The sequence below is a fragment of the Mizuhopecten yessoensis genome, unplaced genomic scaffold, assembly GCF_002113885.1.
Source record: "Mizuhopecten yessoensis strain PY_sf001 unplaced genomic scaffold, ASM211388v2 scaffold9685, whole genome shotgun sequence".
In the NCBI taxonomy this organism is placed as follows: domain Eukaryota; kingdom Metazoa; phylum Mollusca; class Bivalvia; order Pectinida; family Pectinidae; genus Mizuhopecten; species Mizuhopecten yessoensis.
Window position 1 is genome coordinate 1,211,543 of NW_018408171.1, and position 17,156 is coordinate 1,228,698.

Below are 17,156 nucleotides of genomic sequence, written 5' to 3' on the forward strand. Positions count from 1 at the left end.
TATTTGATATGCCTCCATGCGTGTATTTGATATGCCTCCATGCGTGTATTTGATATGCCTCCATGCGTGTATTTGATATGCCTCCTTCCGATAGTACGGACCTGATACCGACTTTGTGTGCTATCTGATTCCACTCAGTTACATTTAACTGACAACTAGTTAACCAGTTCTGTCGATCGCCCTAAATGCTGAATGTTTAGAAGGGGATACTATTTATTAATTTAAGGAATATGGTACGTCTCGGCCATAGGATAGGTGGAACCCATTGCCTTCCTCATTTGGGCAAACGTTCGACACCAAGTTGAAAAGTGAGGCACTGCCAAGCTTGCGGCTAGGTTAAAGTACGCTGTTATGAAACAGAGAGAACAAAATAAAGACAGCAATGAGTACAGCAGATTTATTTTTGGTCGTTTTTGTGTTCTAAAGAAGAGGCCACAAAAGGCACATTATCAATTCTGCATGGAGCTCTTATAGTTTTGGCTCTTACAACACACATTGGGTAACAGCAGCTATATTCTCTTCTCAACCGCCGAGCTACAAGGGTAAAAACAACACCTCGATCTACAACTGGGAATTACTACGATCGAAGCCGAGTCAGTGTAACATCTATGGTTCCCAACCTTCAGTACAACCATTTCCTTTCAGATGGCGATAAAGCTAATGCATTCACACAAGATCAAACAATAGACACTTGCTTTTCTAGCAGTGCTATATCTGGTAGCCAGTGACTCGTGGATGAGGGGAGCCACAGATACTTGTACCACAATCCAGGAAATATGTTAACCAGCCATCCTTCCTCCTGAGAACTCTCAGAGATTGGAACACGAAGTCTGCATCAGCTGCCAATGCAGGGAGCCAGATGTTCTGGGACCATCTCGGGAAGCTGTGTTTGTTGGTTGGCGTTTAACGTCCTTACAGCTATGTAATGTGAAGACGGATGATTAAGGAGATGCCACCAAAAAGGAGAAGATATAGATCCCGAGAGTTACGATGGAGCACCGGATCAAGTTTGGTTTTCTCGATGTCTCTTGATTGAGGAACACCTAGGGCTGTATTCATTAAACCATTCTCATGCTCAAGCATGGATTCTGGGCTCGGATTTCTTGTAGCTCACTTAAATCATGTCAAAAGATCAAAAAGTCAAATGTAATCATTGACAATAGTACTCAGCTGTAATTCTCTTCAGTCTTTTTCCGAATCATTGACGAAATAATGTTTTTATTGATTTATAACCAGAACAAGAAATTAGACTTGAGCACAAAATCCATGCTTGAGCATGTGAATGGTTTCATGAATACAGGACATGTACTGCCTGTATGGGATGTGTGGGATATGTGTTGTACCCCTTTATAAATTGTACCTATGGCCAGTAACTCCTTGAGGGGCTCTCCTGACAAGCTCAATGGTAGAGTTTAACACTGTAACATGAAATAACTCTTAATGGAAGAAAAAGAAACTTACACAACACTTTGAAGCTTTTTAATAGTTTTACATGAAATTCTGACATCTACAGAACATCACATTCATCCACAACAGGCTTGGAGATCTTCTACAACATAGTAAATATATAGCACTTTAAATAGGGCCTAATTTCAAGACAATAAGAGGCCAACAATTAGACTGGACGTAACAGATTATTAATGTAACACCCTGTAACATTGCTGAAGAAAAACTGTTCTTCTAAAAACGTTTGCTTGAAGAGTCAGACTAACAAGGGTTCAACTGAATATCAAAACATGTTGACTAGATATTTTTTATTGACGTCTATTATGGAGTATGTCCTCCTAAACGCCATGTTGTCAGACAATGTCTTCAATGTCAAGTAAATATCTGATTCAGTCGCTATCCTCCTCCGACGATTCTTCCTCAGCCTCCTGTAGCCACTTTATGAATGGTTGCATCTGTAACACAAAACAGCGCTATACAATGACTTGGCCTTTATTATGCAATGACTTGCAATGACTTGGCCTTTATTATAAAATGACTTGGCCTTTATTATACAATGACTTGGTCTTTATTATACAATGACTTGGCCTTTATTATACAATGACTTGGCCTTTATTATACAATGACTTGGCCTTTATTATGCAATGATTTGGCCTTTATTATAAAATGACTTGGCCTTTATTATGCAATGATTTGGCCTTTATTATACAATGACTAGGTCTTTATTATACAATGACTTGGCCTTTATTATACAATGACTTGGCCTTTATTATACAATGACTTGGCCTTTATTGAACAATGAGTTGGCCTTTATTATACAATGAGTTGGCCTTTATTGAACATGAGTTGGCCTTTATTATACAATGAGTTGGCCTTTATTATACAATGACTTTTATTATACAATGACTTGGCCTTTATTATACAATGACTTGGTCTTTATTATACAATGACTTGGCCTTTATTATACATTGACTTTTATTATACAATGACTTGGCCTTTATTATACAATGACTTGGTCTTAATTATACAATTACTTGGCCTTTATTATACATTGACTTTTATTATATAATGACTTTGCATTTATTATACAATGACTTGGCCTTTATTATACATTGACTTTTAGTATACAATGACTTGGTCTTTATAATACAATGACTTGGCCTTTATTATAAAATGACTTGGCCTTTATTATACAATGATTTGGTCTTTATTATGCAATGACTTGGCCTTTATTATACAATGACTTGGCCTTTATTTTACAATGACTTGGCCTTTATTATACAATGACTTGGCCTTTATTGTACAATGACTTGGCCTTTATTATACAATGACTTGGCCTTCATTATGCAATGACTTGGCCTTTATTATACAATGACTTGGCTTTTATTAAACAATGACTTGTCCTATATTTTAGAATGACTTGGCCTTAATTATGCAATAACTTTGCCTTTATTATACAATGACTTATATTGTAGACAGCTGCTGGTATAGCATAAACCTACATTATTTAGAGAACCATTCAGTACCAATTTCAGGACTCAATCAATCTCCCCTGTAACTTGTGATAGGATAATTAAGTATCAGCTTTGGGACTGTGACCCTCGACCTTGTGACAGAACCAGATAGAATCAGCTGTGAGATGTCCCTCTCTCCAACTCTTAACTTTGGTGGCTAGATGGAACTTACTTACCTTTGCCCAATTTGGTCCAGGTTCAACTCCCTGATCTGATACAATGATACTGGTATATCGAGTCACCTGAGTGACCACATGTGTTTCACCCCACATTAAGACGTACCTCTGTTACTTCCATTCAGGCCAAATAGAGATTTTAATAGGAATTGGATTTTTTTTTTTTATAACTGTTCAAAAATAAAACTAATTTAACATTTCGCTTGATACATAACCATTCAGTATCAGCTTTTGAACTGTGTTCTACAAACCTGGGTTAAAATATCTTAGACAAAACCAGTCAGAAGGTCTCCCTCTAACATGGACAGGTCGCCCTCTAACATGGACAGAAGGTCTCCCTCTAACATGGACAAGTCACCCTCTTACATGGACAGAAAGTCTCCCTCTAACATGGACAGGTCACCCTCTAATATGGACTGGTCACCCTCTAATATGGACAGGTCGCCCTCTAACATGGACAAAAGGTCTCCCTCTAACATGGACAGAAGGTCTCCCTCTAACATGGACAAGTCACCCTCTTACATGGACAGAAAGTCTCCCCCTAACATGGACAGGTCACCCTCTAATATGGACTGGTCACCCTCTAATATGGACAGGTCGCCCTCTAACATGGACAAAAGGTCTCCCTCTAACATGGACAGAAGGTCTCCCTCTAACACGGACAGAAGGTCACCCTCTAACATGGACACAAGGTCTCGCTCTAACATGGACAGATGGTATCCCTCTAACATGGACAGATGGTCGGCCTCTAACATGGACAGCAGGTCACCCTCTAACATGGACAGAAGGTCTCCCTCTAACACGGACAGAAGGTCACCCTCTAACATGGACAGAAGGTCTCCCTCTAACATGGACAGAAGGTCACCCTCTAACATGGACAGCAGGTCACCCTCTAACATGGACAGAAGGTCTCCCTCTAACACGGACAGAAAGTCTCCCTCTATCATGGACACAAGGTCTTGCTCTCACTGGACAGAAGGTGTCATTCTAACATGGACAGATGGTCTCCCTCTAACATGGACAGAAGGTCTTCCTCTAACATGGACAGAAGGTCTCATTCTGACACGGACAGAAGGTCTCCCTGTAACATGGACAGAAGATCTCCCTCTAACATGGACAGATGGTATCCCTCTAACATGGACAGAAGGTCTCCCTCTAACAAGGACAGAAGGTCTCATTCTAACACGGACAGATGGACGCCCTCTAACACGGACAGAAGGTCTCCCTCTAACATGGAAAGAAGGTCTCCCTCTAACATGGACAGAAGGTCTCACTCTGACACGGACAGAAGGTCTCCCTCTAACATGGACAGAAGGTCTCCCTCTAACATGGACAGAAGGTCTCATTCTGACACGGACAGAAGGTCTCCCTCTAACATGGACAGAAGATCTCCCTCTAACATGGACAGATGGTATCCCTCTAACATGGACAGAAGGTCTCCCTCTAACATGGACAGAAGGTATCCCTCTAACACGGACAGAAGGTCTCCCTCTAACATGGACAGAATGTCTCATTCTAACACGGACAGAAGGTCTCCCTCTAACATGGACAGATGGTCGCCCTCTAGCATGGACAGATGGTCGCCCTCTAACATGGACAGAAGGTCTCCCTCTAACATGGACAGATGGTCTCCCTCTAACATGGACAGAAGGTCTCCCTCTAACATGGACAGAAGATCTCCCTCTAACATGGACAGAAGGTCGCCCTTTAACATGGAAAGAAGGTCTCCCTCTAACATGGACAGAAGGTCTCCCTCTAACACAGACAGAAGGTCGCCCTCTAACATGGACAGAGGGTCTCCCTCTAACATGGACAGAGGGGCTCCCTCTAACATGGACAGAGGGTCTCCCTCTAACATGGCCAGAGGGTCTCCCTCTAACATGGACAGAAGGTCTTCCTCTAACATGGACAGAGGGTCTCCCTCTAACATGGACAGAGGGGCTCCCTCTAACATGGACAGAAGGTCTCCCTCTAACATGGACAGAAGGTCTCATTCTAACACGGACAGAAGGTCGTCTCTAACATAGACAGAAGGTCTCCCTCTAACATGGACAGAAGGTCTCATTCTAACACGGACAAATGGTCGCCCTCTAACACGGACAGATGGTCGCCCTCTAACACGGACAGAAGGTCTCCCTCTAACATGGACAGAAGGTCACCCACTAACATGGACATAAGGTCTCGCTCTAACTGGACAGAAGGTCTTCCTCTAACATGGACAGATGAGGAAAGTTTCAACTTTCAAACTCACTGTCTATTAATTTAAAAAAATGTATTTTTTTCTGATATATTTTCAAAATGCTTTTATTTGGAACATTGGAGAGTGAAATCTTGAAAGAACTAAATAATATCCATAGATAATGAAAGTTAACCAAATGCAGTCAGTCTCACCTGTTGTTTAACGTCTAGGTGACCTTCCTCGTCAGGTATAGACTTATGCCAGCGTACGATCACCTGTTCTGACAGCAAGTCGATGTCCTCGTACATGTAATGTATTAGCTTCATCAGTACCCCACTTATCTGCTCGTCCATTATACTGAACTCCTGACAAACAGTAACACACATAGGATATTAGGAATTGGGATTTTAAATTATTTTGAAAGTCAGTAATATTGCAAGGGAAGTAACTGTGTTTGGATGTGTTAACATTTACTTTATTTTATCATACATATATTTTTCTCCTAATTTTGCAAGAATTATCGCTTTTGGAGACAAAATCTCTTTTCTGAAGATTTTTACCTCAAATCTTCATCTTTTAAGAATTTTTCCTCTGTCTCTACTTTTAAAAGAATAAAGTCATCTATATCCCTTTTATGAATAATTTCTCTACTTTTACACAACGAATTCAGAGACTACATATGTACACTACGAGATCAGAGACTACATATGTAGACCATGAGATCAGAGACTACATATGTACACTATGAGATCAGAGTCTACATATGTACACTATGAGATCAGAGACTACATATGTAGACCATGAGATCAGAGACTACATATGTGCACTATGAGATCAGAGACTACATATGTACACTATGAGATCAGAGACTACATATGTACACTATGAGATCAGAGACTACATATGTACACTATGAGATCAGAGACTACATATGTACACTATGAGATCAGAGACTACATATGTACACTATGAGATCAGAGACTACATATGTACACTATGAGATCAGAGACTACATATGTACACTATGAGATCAGAGACTACATATGTACACTATGAGATCAGAGACTACATATGTACACTATGAGATCAGAGACTACATATGTACACTATGAGATCAGAGACTACATATGTACACTATGAGATCAGAGACTACATATGTACACTATGAGATCAGAGACTACATATGTACACTATGAGATCAGAGACTACATATGTACACTATGAGATCAGAGACTACATATGTACACTATGAGATCAGAGACTACATATGTACACTATGAGATCAGAGACTACATATGTACACTATGAGATCAGAGACTACATATGTACACTATGAGATCAGAGACTACATATGTACACTATGAGATCAGAGACTACATATGTACACTATGAGATCAGAGACTACATATGTACACTATGAGATCAGAGACTACATATGTACACTATGAGATCAGAGACTACATATGTACACTATGAGATCAGAGACTACATATGTACACTATGAGATCAGAGACTACATATGTACACTATGAGATCAGAGACTACATATGTACACTATGAGATCAGAGACTACATATGTACACTATGAGATCAGAGACTACATATGTACACTATGAGATCAGAGACTACATATGTACACTATGAGATCAGAGACTACATATGTACACTATGAGATCAGAGACTACATATGTACACTATGAGATCAGAGACTACATATGTACACTATGAGATCAGAGACTACATATGTACACTATGAGATCAGAGACTACATATGTACACTATGAGATCAGAGACTACATATGTACACTATGAGATCAGAGACTACATATGTACACTATGAGATCAGAGACTACATATGTACACTATGAGATCAGAGACTACATATGTACACTATGAGATCAGAGACTACATATGTACACTATGAGATCAGAGACTACATATGTACACTATGAGATCAGAGACTACATATGTACACTATGAGATCAGAGACTACATATGTACACTATGAGATCAGAGACTACATATGTACACTATGAGATCAGAGACTACATATGTACACTATGAGATCAGAGACTACATATGTACACTATGAGATCAGAGACTACATATGTACACTATGAGATCAGAGACTACATATGTACACTATGAGATCAGAGACTACATATGTACACTATGAGATCAGAGACTACATATGTACACTATGAGATCAGAGACTACATATGTACACTATGAGATCAGAGACTACATATGTACACTACGAGATCAGAGACTACATATGTACACTATGAGATCAGAGTATACATATGTACACTATGAGATCAGAGACTACATATGTACATTATGAGATCAGAGACTACATATGTACACTATGAGATCAGAGACTACATATGTATACTATGAGATCAGAGACTACTTATTACACTATGAGATCAGAGACTACATATGGACACTACGAGATCAGAGACTACTTATGTACACTATGAGATCAGACACTACTTATGTATACTACCTCTAACATCTGTAAACAATCCAGCTGTGAATCAGCACCCTTGATGTAGTTCTTTATTAATGTCAGATTCCTCTTCATATGCTAAAAAATAAGGTTGTACACATTAAATTCAGAAAGCAAGGAATTCTGATTCTAATTTACTGGAGATCCAACACAACATTTGATTGGTTAATCAAAATAATTGGCAACTGTATAACCATGATATACTGCCTGCATACTTTTTATCTGCATGTGAAGCCTGAATGGTTATCCTTAATGATGTCATTGACCCTAAAACAAGATGAAATAAATAATTTAATGATGTCTTAAACAATTATGTGACCACCAAAAGTTCATGTTATTTTACTCAATTTCCTTTCTATGTTATTGGACCCTGTTCTCTGTCCCTTTCCAGTAGGGCCATACCCATCATTAATCAGGTTCACAGCATAAGGTCCCCTTAGCCAGGTGATGCTTCTGACCATTATTGGTTTAGGGTTTTCTTTTAAAGATATATCTTTATTTCTCCTATTGGGTCCTGACCCTTTATCCCCTGAAGTGTCCATATCCCTTTATTTATGCATAACTGAATCCCCTTGGTCCAGTGATCTTTTAAACAGACTTTGGTTAAAAACTGCTCTGCAGATCAGGAGAAGTAGGCTTTTAAAGGAAAACGTTGATTGACAGATAATGGATGAAAAGGACAGAGGACAGAGGAATGACGGTATGACAAGGATAATGGTTTGTAAAGGCAGCACAGCTGTTTCACTCACTGTTTTAATGTTGGTGAGCAGTTGGATGCCTTTTTCGTCAGGATTTTCTTTCATACCAAGGTCTACTACAGCCTTCACCACCATACCATGAAGGTCATGTATGTCTATGTTATATGCATGTCTGTGTAAAATAAAGGCAAAACGAAAGTCACTATATTTTAATATCAACACAAGATACAATTGGTTGTTGTAAAGATATGCAATGAAATTAATGAAGAACACAGATATTGTTTTATTGTTTTTAGAGCAAAAAAGTTAAAACATAGTCATTTTGGATCAATGACAGCAACCTCAGTATCAGATAGATGAATACTGCTCAACCAGCATCAGTACCAACAAAGTTGGATATTCCTCAACCATTTTAGCAACAACAGGCCCAATGAGTCTTTAGCACTCACCTCTTATTCAATGATGTTGGCAAGAAATGGTTGTTTCAAATGTTTTTGATACATAAGACCCATGTTAACTTGAAGAATGATAAAAGCATGCTTATGACCAAATATTATCACCCTAGCCTTATTGGTCATACGGAAGAAGTTGTTTAAATGTAAAAAGGTGAAGCCACATGGACAAATGGATGCCTTAAGGTATAAGCCCTATGGACTACCAACCATTGCATAAACTCGCTCAGGCCTTTGGCCAGGTCTGGAGAGTATACAGTAAGTCATGTTTCTTATTTACTTTCTCACCTACATAAAACATCAAATTAACAGTATACTTACTTTAATGAATTGATCTCTAAAATCAAATTTTCTGTCCTGATATTTTCTTCTCTAGCTCTGACTAAAGTGTCTAGTACTTCTCTGTAGAACACTGGAACGATAACAACAAATACTGTATTACTACCACAGGTATTACACTACATCGATCACTACCACAGGTATTACAGTGTGTAGACTGGAACGATGACAACAAATACTGTATTACTACCACAGGTATTACACTACATCACTACCACAGGTATTAGTGTGTAGACTGGAAAGATGACAACAAATACTGTATTACTACCACAGGTATTACAGTGTGTAGATTGGAAAGATGACAACAAATACTGTATTACTACCACCGGTATTACAGTGTATAGACTGGAAAGATAACAACAAATACTGTATTACTACCACAGGTAATACAGTGTGTAGACTGGAACGATAACTACAAATACTGTATTACTACCACATGTATTACACTCCATTACTGATACAGGTATTAGTGTGTAGACTGGAAAGATGACAACAAATACTGTATTACTACCACCGGTATTACAGTGTATAGACTGGAAAGATAACAACAAATACTGTATTACTACCACAGGTATTAGTGTGTAGACTGGAACGAGGACAACAAATACTGTATTACTACCACAGGTATTAGTGTGTAGACTGGAACGAGGACAACAAATACTGTATTACTACCACAGGTATTAGTGTGTAGACTGGAACGAGGACAACAAATACTGTATTACTACCACAGGTATTACAGTGTATAGACTGGAAAGATAACAACAAATACTGTATTACTACCACAGGTATTAGTGTGTAGACTAGAATGATAACAACAAATACTGTATTACTACCACAGGTAATACAGTGTGTAGACTGGAACGATAACAACAAATACTGTATTACTACCACAGGTAATACAGTGTGTAGACTGGAACGATAACTACAAATACTGTATTACTACCACATGTATTACACTACATTACTGATACAGGTATTAGTGTGTAGACTGAAAGATGACAACAAATACTGTATTACTACCACCGGTATTACAGTGTATAGACTGGAAAGATAACAACAAATACTGTATTACTACCACAGGTATTAGTGTGTAGACTGGAACGAGGACAACAAATACTGTATTACTACCACAGGTATTACACTACATCACTACCACAGGTATTAGTGTGTAGACTGGAAAGATGACAACAAATACTGTATTACTCCCACAGGTATTACAGTGTGTAGACTGGAATGATGACAACAAATACTGTATTACTACCACAGGTATTACAGTGTGTAGACTGGAACGATAACAACAAATACTGTATTACTACCACATGTATTACACTACATTACTGATACAGGTATTAGTGTGTAGACTGGAAAGATGACAACAAATACTGTATTACTACCGCAGGTATTACAGTGTGTAGACTGGAACGATAACAACAAATACTTTATTACTACCACAGGTATTACAGTGTGTAGACCGGAAAGATGACAACAAATACTGTATTACTACCGCAGGTATTACAGTGTGTAGACTGGAACGATAACAACAAATACTGTATTACTACCACAGGTATTACACTACATCGATCACTACCACAGGTATTACAGTGTGTAGACTGGAATGATGACAACAAATACTGTATTATTACCACAGGTATTACAGTGTGTAGACTGGAACGATAACAACAAATACTGTATTACTACCACAGGTATTACAGTGTGTAGACTGGAATAATAACAACAAATACTGTATTAATACCACAGGTATTACACTACATTACTGATGACTTGGAGATTTCTGTATTTTAGAAAACTCATCAGTACAGGTATCTGTACATCATCACATCAAGATAAAACAATGAAATATCCAGTAAAAAGTAAAAGTTCTACCTACTCTTTTCATCGTCTGGAAGTGACCCCTCAGATGACAAATCAGATTGGTCGTCAGTAGCAATGCTGCTAAGTTCGTCCTCATCGTCTGTCTTGTTGTCCTGGCCCCACACGTCGTGAACCTGGGCCTCATCCTCCTCATCATCACTCTCCGTCGGGGGGCTGTAAACATAGGCTTGACCACGGGACCCGAAGTCTGGGCAGCTCTCAACTACAAAGTAAACAGTAAACATGAGACAGCTCTCCACTACAAAGTAAACAGCAAACATGAGACAGCTCTCCACTACAAAGTCAACAGTAAACATGAGACAGCTCTCCACTACAAAGTAAACAGTAAACGTGAGACATCTCTCCACTACAAAGTAAACAACACTACACTGAACAGGTCTGCTTCTAAAAATGAGACAGCTCTCCACTACAAAGTAAACAGCAAACATGGGACAGCTCTCCACTACAAAGTCAACAGTAAACATGAGACAGCTCTCCACTACAAAGTAAACATCACTACACTGAACAGGTCTGTTTATAAACATGAGACAGCTCTCCACTACAAAGTAAACAGCAAACATGGGACAGCTCTCCACTACAAAGTCAACAGTAAACATGAGACATCTCTCCACTACAAAGTAAACAACACTACACTGAACAGGTCTGCTTCTAAACATGAGACAGCTCTCCACTACAAAGTAAACAGCAAACAAGAGACAGCTCTCCACTACAAAGTCAACAGTAAACATGAGACATCTCTCCACTACAAAGTAAACAACACTACACTGAACAGGTCTGCTTCTAAAAATGAGACAGCTCTCCACTACAAAGTAAACAGCACTACACTGAACAGGTCTGCTTATAAGCATGAGACAGCTCTCCACTATAAAGTAAACAGCACTTCACTGAACAGGTCTGCTTATACACATGAGACAGCTCTCCACTACAAAGTAAACAGCACTACACTGAACAGGTCTGCTTCTAAACATGAGACAGCTCTCCACTACAAAGTAAACAGTAAACATGAGACATCTCTCCACTACAAAGTAAACAACACTACACTGAACAGGTCTGCTTCTAAACATGAGACAGCTCTCCACTACAAAGTAAACAGCACTACACTGAACAGGTCTGTTTATAAACATGAGACAGCTCTCCACTACAAAGTAAACAGTAAACATGCGACATCTCTCCACTACAAAGTAAACAACACTACGCTGAACAGGTCTGCTTCTAAACATGAGACAGCTCTCCACTACAAAGTAAACACTACTACACTGAACAGGTCTGCTTATAAGCATGAGACAGATCTCCACTATAAAGTAAACAGCACTACACTGAACAGGTCTGCTTATAAGCATGAAACAGCTCTCCACTATAAAGTAAACAGCACTACACTGAACAGGTCTGCTTCTAAACATGAGACAGCTCTCCACTACAAAGTAAACAGCACTACACTGAACAGGTCTGCTTATAAACATGAGACAGCTCTCCACTACAAAGTAAACACTACTACACTGAACAGGTCTGCTTATAAGCATGAGACAGCTATCCACTATAAAGTAAACAGCACTACACTGAACAGGTCTGCTTATAAGCATGAGACAGCTCTCCACTACAAAGTAAACAGCACTTCACTGAACAGGTCTGCTTATAAGTATGAGACAAACATGAGACGCATTACATTATAGATTAAATGACTATGAGAAATTGACATCAGAGAAATGGAGCTTACAGAAAAGTCTAACCATCAATATGCAGCTAAATTTGATGTTGAAAATATAAGTCACAGTGACCTAAATGTCACATAAAAATGAAGTACACAAGAAGACGTGTCTGATACATACTGTATTGATACCTTTTGGATGGTTTGGTGGCATAGTTGATTATCTGCCTTTTTCATGGTGACTGGGGTTCAATTCCCTGATCAGACGTAAACAGATATGGGGTCACCTGCCCGAACACATGCGTTTTCTCAATAATAATTTATATAAGTTGAACTTGTTTCATAATTGTTAATTAAGTTTATACACTTAATGCCATTCCACTAAAATGTCAAGGCTTAAAAATAGAATGTATTGACAAGCTTTGTAACAGAAACAGGAAGTTAGGCTACCCACCCATGGTATCCTTCTTATCTAACGTCTCATCTTCATCACCAAAATCATCACTGTCCTCTTCAGGTGAGGACTGAAGCACTGTGGCCTTAGGGATGGTCACATCTGGTCCTACTTTGACCTAAATACAAAACAGTGAAAAAGTCAAGAACATAAGCATAGTTTTTATTTTACTTCTATAAATCTTGACTGACACTATTTATGGCATTGACAATTTCCTGTTTACAATGCTTCTGAAATACATTAATATATGTTTATTTTGGCAAATTTAGTTCTTGATAAACAAAAATTCAGCAGAAGGTCTGTAGTACAGTATTTCTGGGAAACATGTCATGGAACAATGATGTTTTTATGATTTGTTTATGCCCCATTACCTACTGCATTGACAACAATCATACCCTAATACATCCATGCTGTCAGTTATATTATATACACATGAGATGTATTGCCCCGATTTCAATATGTGACGTATTGAAATTGAAAACCAAGGTAATATAAAGAAATATATATTTCCTCAACAATTTAAATTATCACTCAGAAATGGTGATCACCATTTGAGCACATAGTGATAACACCTACATTCTTGTGACCATTGGATAAATATCATGTTTAATGTCAAATGGAAAGATAAAATAAAGAGGAGTTCTTACCTCCCATGACAGGACGTCTCCTGCCTGAAGCGTGACTCCACTGTACACCTTCACGTGGTCACACAGTATAGAACTCTCAATATCACAGTTATCCCCGATCTCTACATTATCCCAAATGTAGGCGCCTCGTATCTTCACATTCTCACCTACAGTAAAAACGTGTAAACAACACATACAGTCAATACATAATCATCACCTACAATCAGACATATAACCAGTCAAAACATACAGTCAACAAATAATCATCGCTTATACTAATAATAATTATAATAATTTGAGGTTCGTATATACCGCTTTATCACAACCTAGTTCCTAGGTCGTCTCAAAGCGTTCACAAATTATTATCCGTGGTTATAGGGCCTTTGCAACCAGCTAATATCTTTCTCAACTCCCTGGGGAGCATACAGCCGGAGCTGCCATTTTGGCGCTAACAGCTAGCGTTCAACAATTCTAGCGCTGCCCAACCACGTACGGTACTCATTTACAGCTGAGTAGAGCCTGGCGTCCTACCACTAAACTACCGTGCCTATCATGGATATAACACCATCGGGTACTACATATATTAACACTAAGAGATACCACAGCTTCAAAAAGAGTCGTCTACAATGTATTTATTCACCATATAATGAACTTAAAGTACTTACCTATTTTACAGTTCTTGCCTATGACAGAGTGCGAGATCACTGTGTTACTACCGACAGATGTCCCCCGACCAACCACAACATTCTCCTCTAACTTACAACCCCTACAAAAAGACACAGGAGTATTAAACTTGGACAATACAAATACATGAATATACAAAACGGCACCAACTGAAAGCAGTCTAATACTGTATGTTTTCCCTAAGGAGTGATGCTGAGTTCTGAGTTACACGAGACCAACCTTGCCAGTGTTATGTCTTTACTCAGGTATATGTTATGTCGGCCGTATGACACTGTGGACTCTGTACTGTTCGTGTGGTCAGGGACTAGAGGGTAGGTCCACCTACTCATAATGTCTTGACTGAAAAATAGAATAACGTATCATAAATATATCACCAGAATGATTGTTCAAATCAAAACACACAGGCAATATCTCTACTTAAGTATGATACACTGTCTAAAAACAACCAAGAGTTTCTATCATAATGGTTTAATATTTAGCATTCCAAAAAACTGTTTTTTGCTTGGTGTTAATTTCTAAATTTTTCTCACAGCACAATTTACGATGTTGTTGTTTTTTCAAGTAAGAAGACCAATACATTCATAATGTACATCTTTTAAGCCAATTTTACATGTGGAGAGAAATGACTTAAAACAGGAACAGAATGCATTAACTGTGACAAGTTCATTTTACACAACCAATAAAAATTTCTATGTGACGTTTCAATAACTAGTACGATATGTACACTGTCACCTTCATCAGACAAATGACCAGTGAAGCGTATGCACACAAAGGTGTACAATGTGTACGAGTTGTCTAAAAAATTGATGTGGATTCGGCTACGCTTACAATAGTTGTTATATATGTACCAAAATGACTCGATCAGCAACGCTTTGTTAAATACATAGAATGTATTAAATGCACAATACCCGTCATAAGTTTCCATGTTTACATGTACAGTATTAAATATATATAGGATCTTACATGAGTTTCCATTTCATATGAGATTTATGAAACGAGTCTAAGAATTTTTCAATTTAACGAGCCTCTGGCAAGCTAAAATGAAAAATTTGCAACGAGTCTGATAAATTTCATATTAAATGAAAACGAGTTTAAGATCCTTTTAATCACATAATCAAGATTTGTGGCATTTATTCTTGTAAAACGACAATTTTCATGCAACCTTGAAATGTAAAAAGGTGCCATTTTGGCTCCAGGGCGTAAGTCTGTGACGTAATGTACTTGTCCTAGGCGTGACATCACAATTGAAACAATTGAAACTTACAACCAATCACAGGGCTGATAGGTCATATTACCGGGTACATGGGTTAATACGCAAACAAATATGACATGGGTATATTCACTGGATAACACAGTACATTATGTGATAAATAAGAACCCTTCAGGCCTTTTATATTACAGTATATAAGACTCTTGTTATTCTTACCTAACTGCATCATACATTATAAGATTGGAGATTCTAGCTGCATACTCTTCACGAATTACATTCACATAAATAGCATATCCCATGATCTGTGTCAAAAGATAAAAGAAAGTAATATTTTTATGTTGAGCTTGACCACACGACGCCTTCTCCTACAAGCTTAGAAAGTCTCCATGTTAAAATCATTTATTTCATGAGTCTTGCATAGTAGTGATAATTCAAAGCATTTAAAATTAATTTTTAAATGAGAATTTCATGAAAATTTGTGGCAATCAATTAAATCAAATAAAATCTTTTTATTCCTCCGATAAAAGATTACAAATAAAGAGTAAAATGTTGACACTATAATGACTAACACAACATCATAATAGTCACAAAGTGTGATTTGATTAAGCTAAATTCCAGCTTCTGACAAAATATCGTGTGAATAAATGCTAGTTATTTTATAATTCATTAACAGATTTTATTAAAGTAAATTTTACAAATCCCGGGAATGTAACTTTGATATGGATTACCTCTTCACTGATGAGGATGCCCTTGACAAAGTCATCACGAGTCTGGAAGTCAAAGTTGTCAGTGAAGAGCTGGGGCACCTGTGGAGAGCAGATACTGATGTGACAGTCCAGGAGATCGTACCGAAGATTGACATCGCTGTGCTCTGTAATCACCTCCTGTAAAGGGAGACAATTCAAGCGTAAATAGACAGTACCACTTACTGGTAGCAGTTCAAGTCTGAATTTCTAGACATAAATAGGCAACACCACTTACCCCCACATCTTCCACTACACAGTTGATATTCTAGGAAATAAGTAATTTATGGGGGAAAAGACTAGGGTTAAGAGATTATTACACATTTACGGGGGAAAAAACTAGGGTTAAAGAGATTATTACACATTTACGGGGGAAAAAACTAGGGTTAAAGAGATTATTACACATTTACGGGGGGAAAAATTAGGGTTAAAGAGATTATTACACATTTACGGGGGGAAAAATTAGGGTTAAAGAGATTATTACACATTTACGGGGGGAAAAATTAGGGTTAAAGAGATTATTACACATTTACGGGGGGAAAAATTAGGGTTAAAGAGATTATTACACATTTACGGGGGGAAAAA

The 17,156-nt window shown here is 38.1% G+C and overlaps 1 protein-coding gene across 1 annotated transcript in view; it reads right to left on the reverse strand.

The window, feature by feature from the left end:
* Positions 1-1,464: 1,464 nt before the first annotated feature.
* LOC110458656 (translation initiation factor eIF-2B subunit epsilon-like) overlaps positions 1,465-17,156 on the reverse strand; it is a 21,941-nt gene continuing 6,249 nt past the window's right edge. Inside the window, exons 5-16 of the mRNA XM_021510464.1 lie at positions 16,557-16,712; positions 16,045-16,130; positions 14,838-14,957; positions 14,600-14,700; positions 13,956-14,101; positions 13,309-13,426; positions 11,205-11,411; positions 9,299-9,389; positions 8,577-8,697; positions 7,825-7,905; positions 5,528-5,680; positions 1,465-1,901 (exon numbers count right to left, since the gene is read on the reverse strand). Coding sequence (XP_021366139.1) covers positions 1,836-1,901; positions 5,528-5,680; positions 7,825-7,905; positions 8,577-8,697; positions 9,299-9,389; positions 11,205-11,411; positions 13,309-13,426; positions 13,956-14,101; positions 14,600-14,700; positions 14,838-14,957; positions 16,045-16,130; positions 16,557-16,712 — 1,446 coding nt within the window. The 3' untranslated portion in view covers positions 1,465-1,835. The remainder of the gene's footprint in view (positions 1,902-5,527; positions 5,681-7,824; positions 7,906-8,576; positions 8,698-9,298; positions 9,390-11,204; positions 11,412-13,308; positions 13,427-13,955; positions 14,102-14,599; positions 14,701-14,837; positions 14,958-16,044; positions 16,131-16,556; positions 16,713-17,156) is intronic.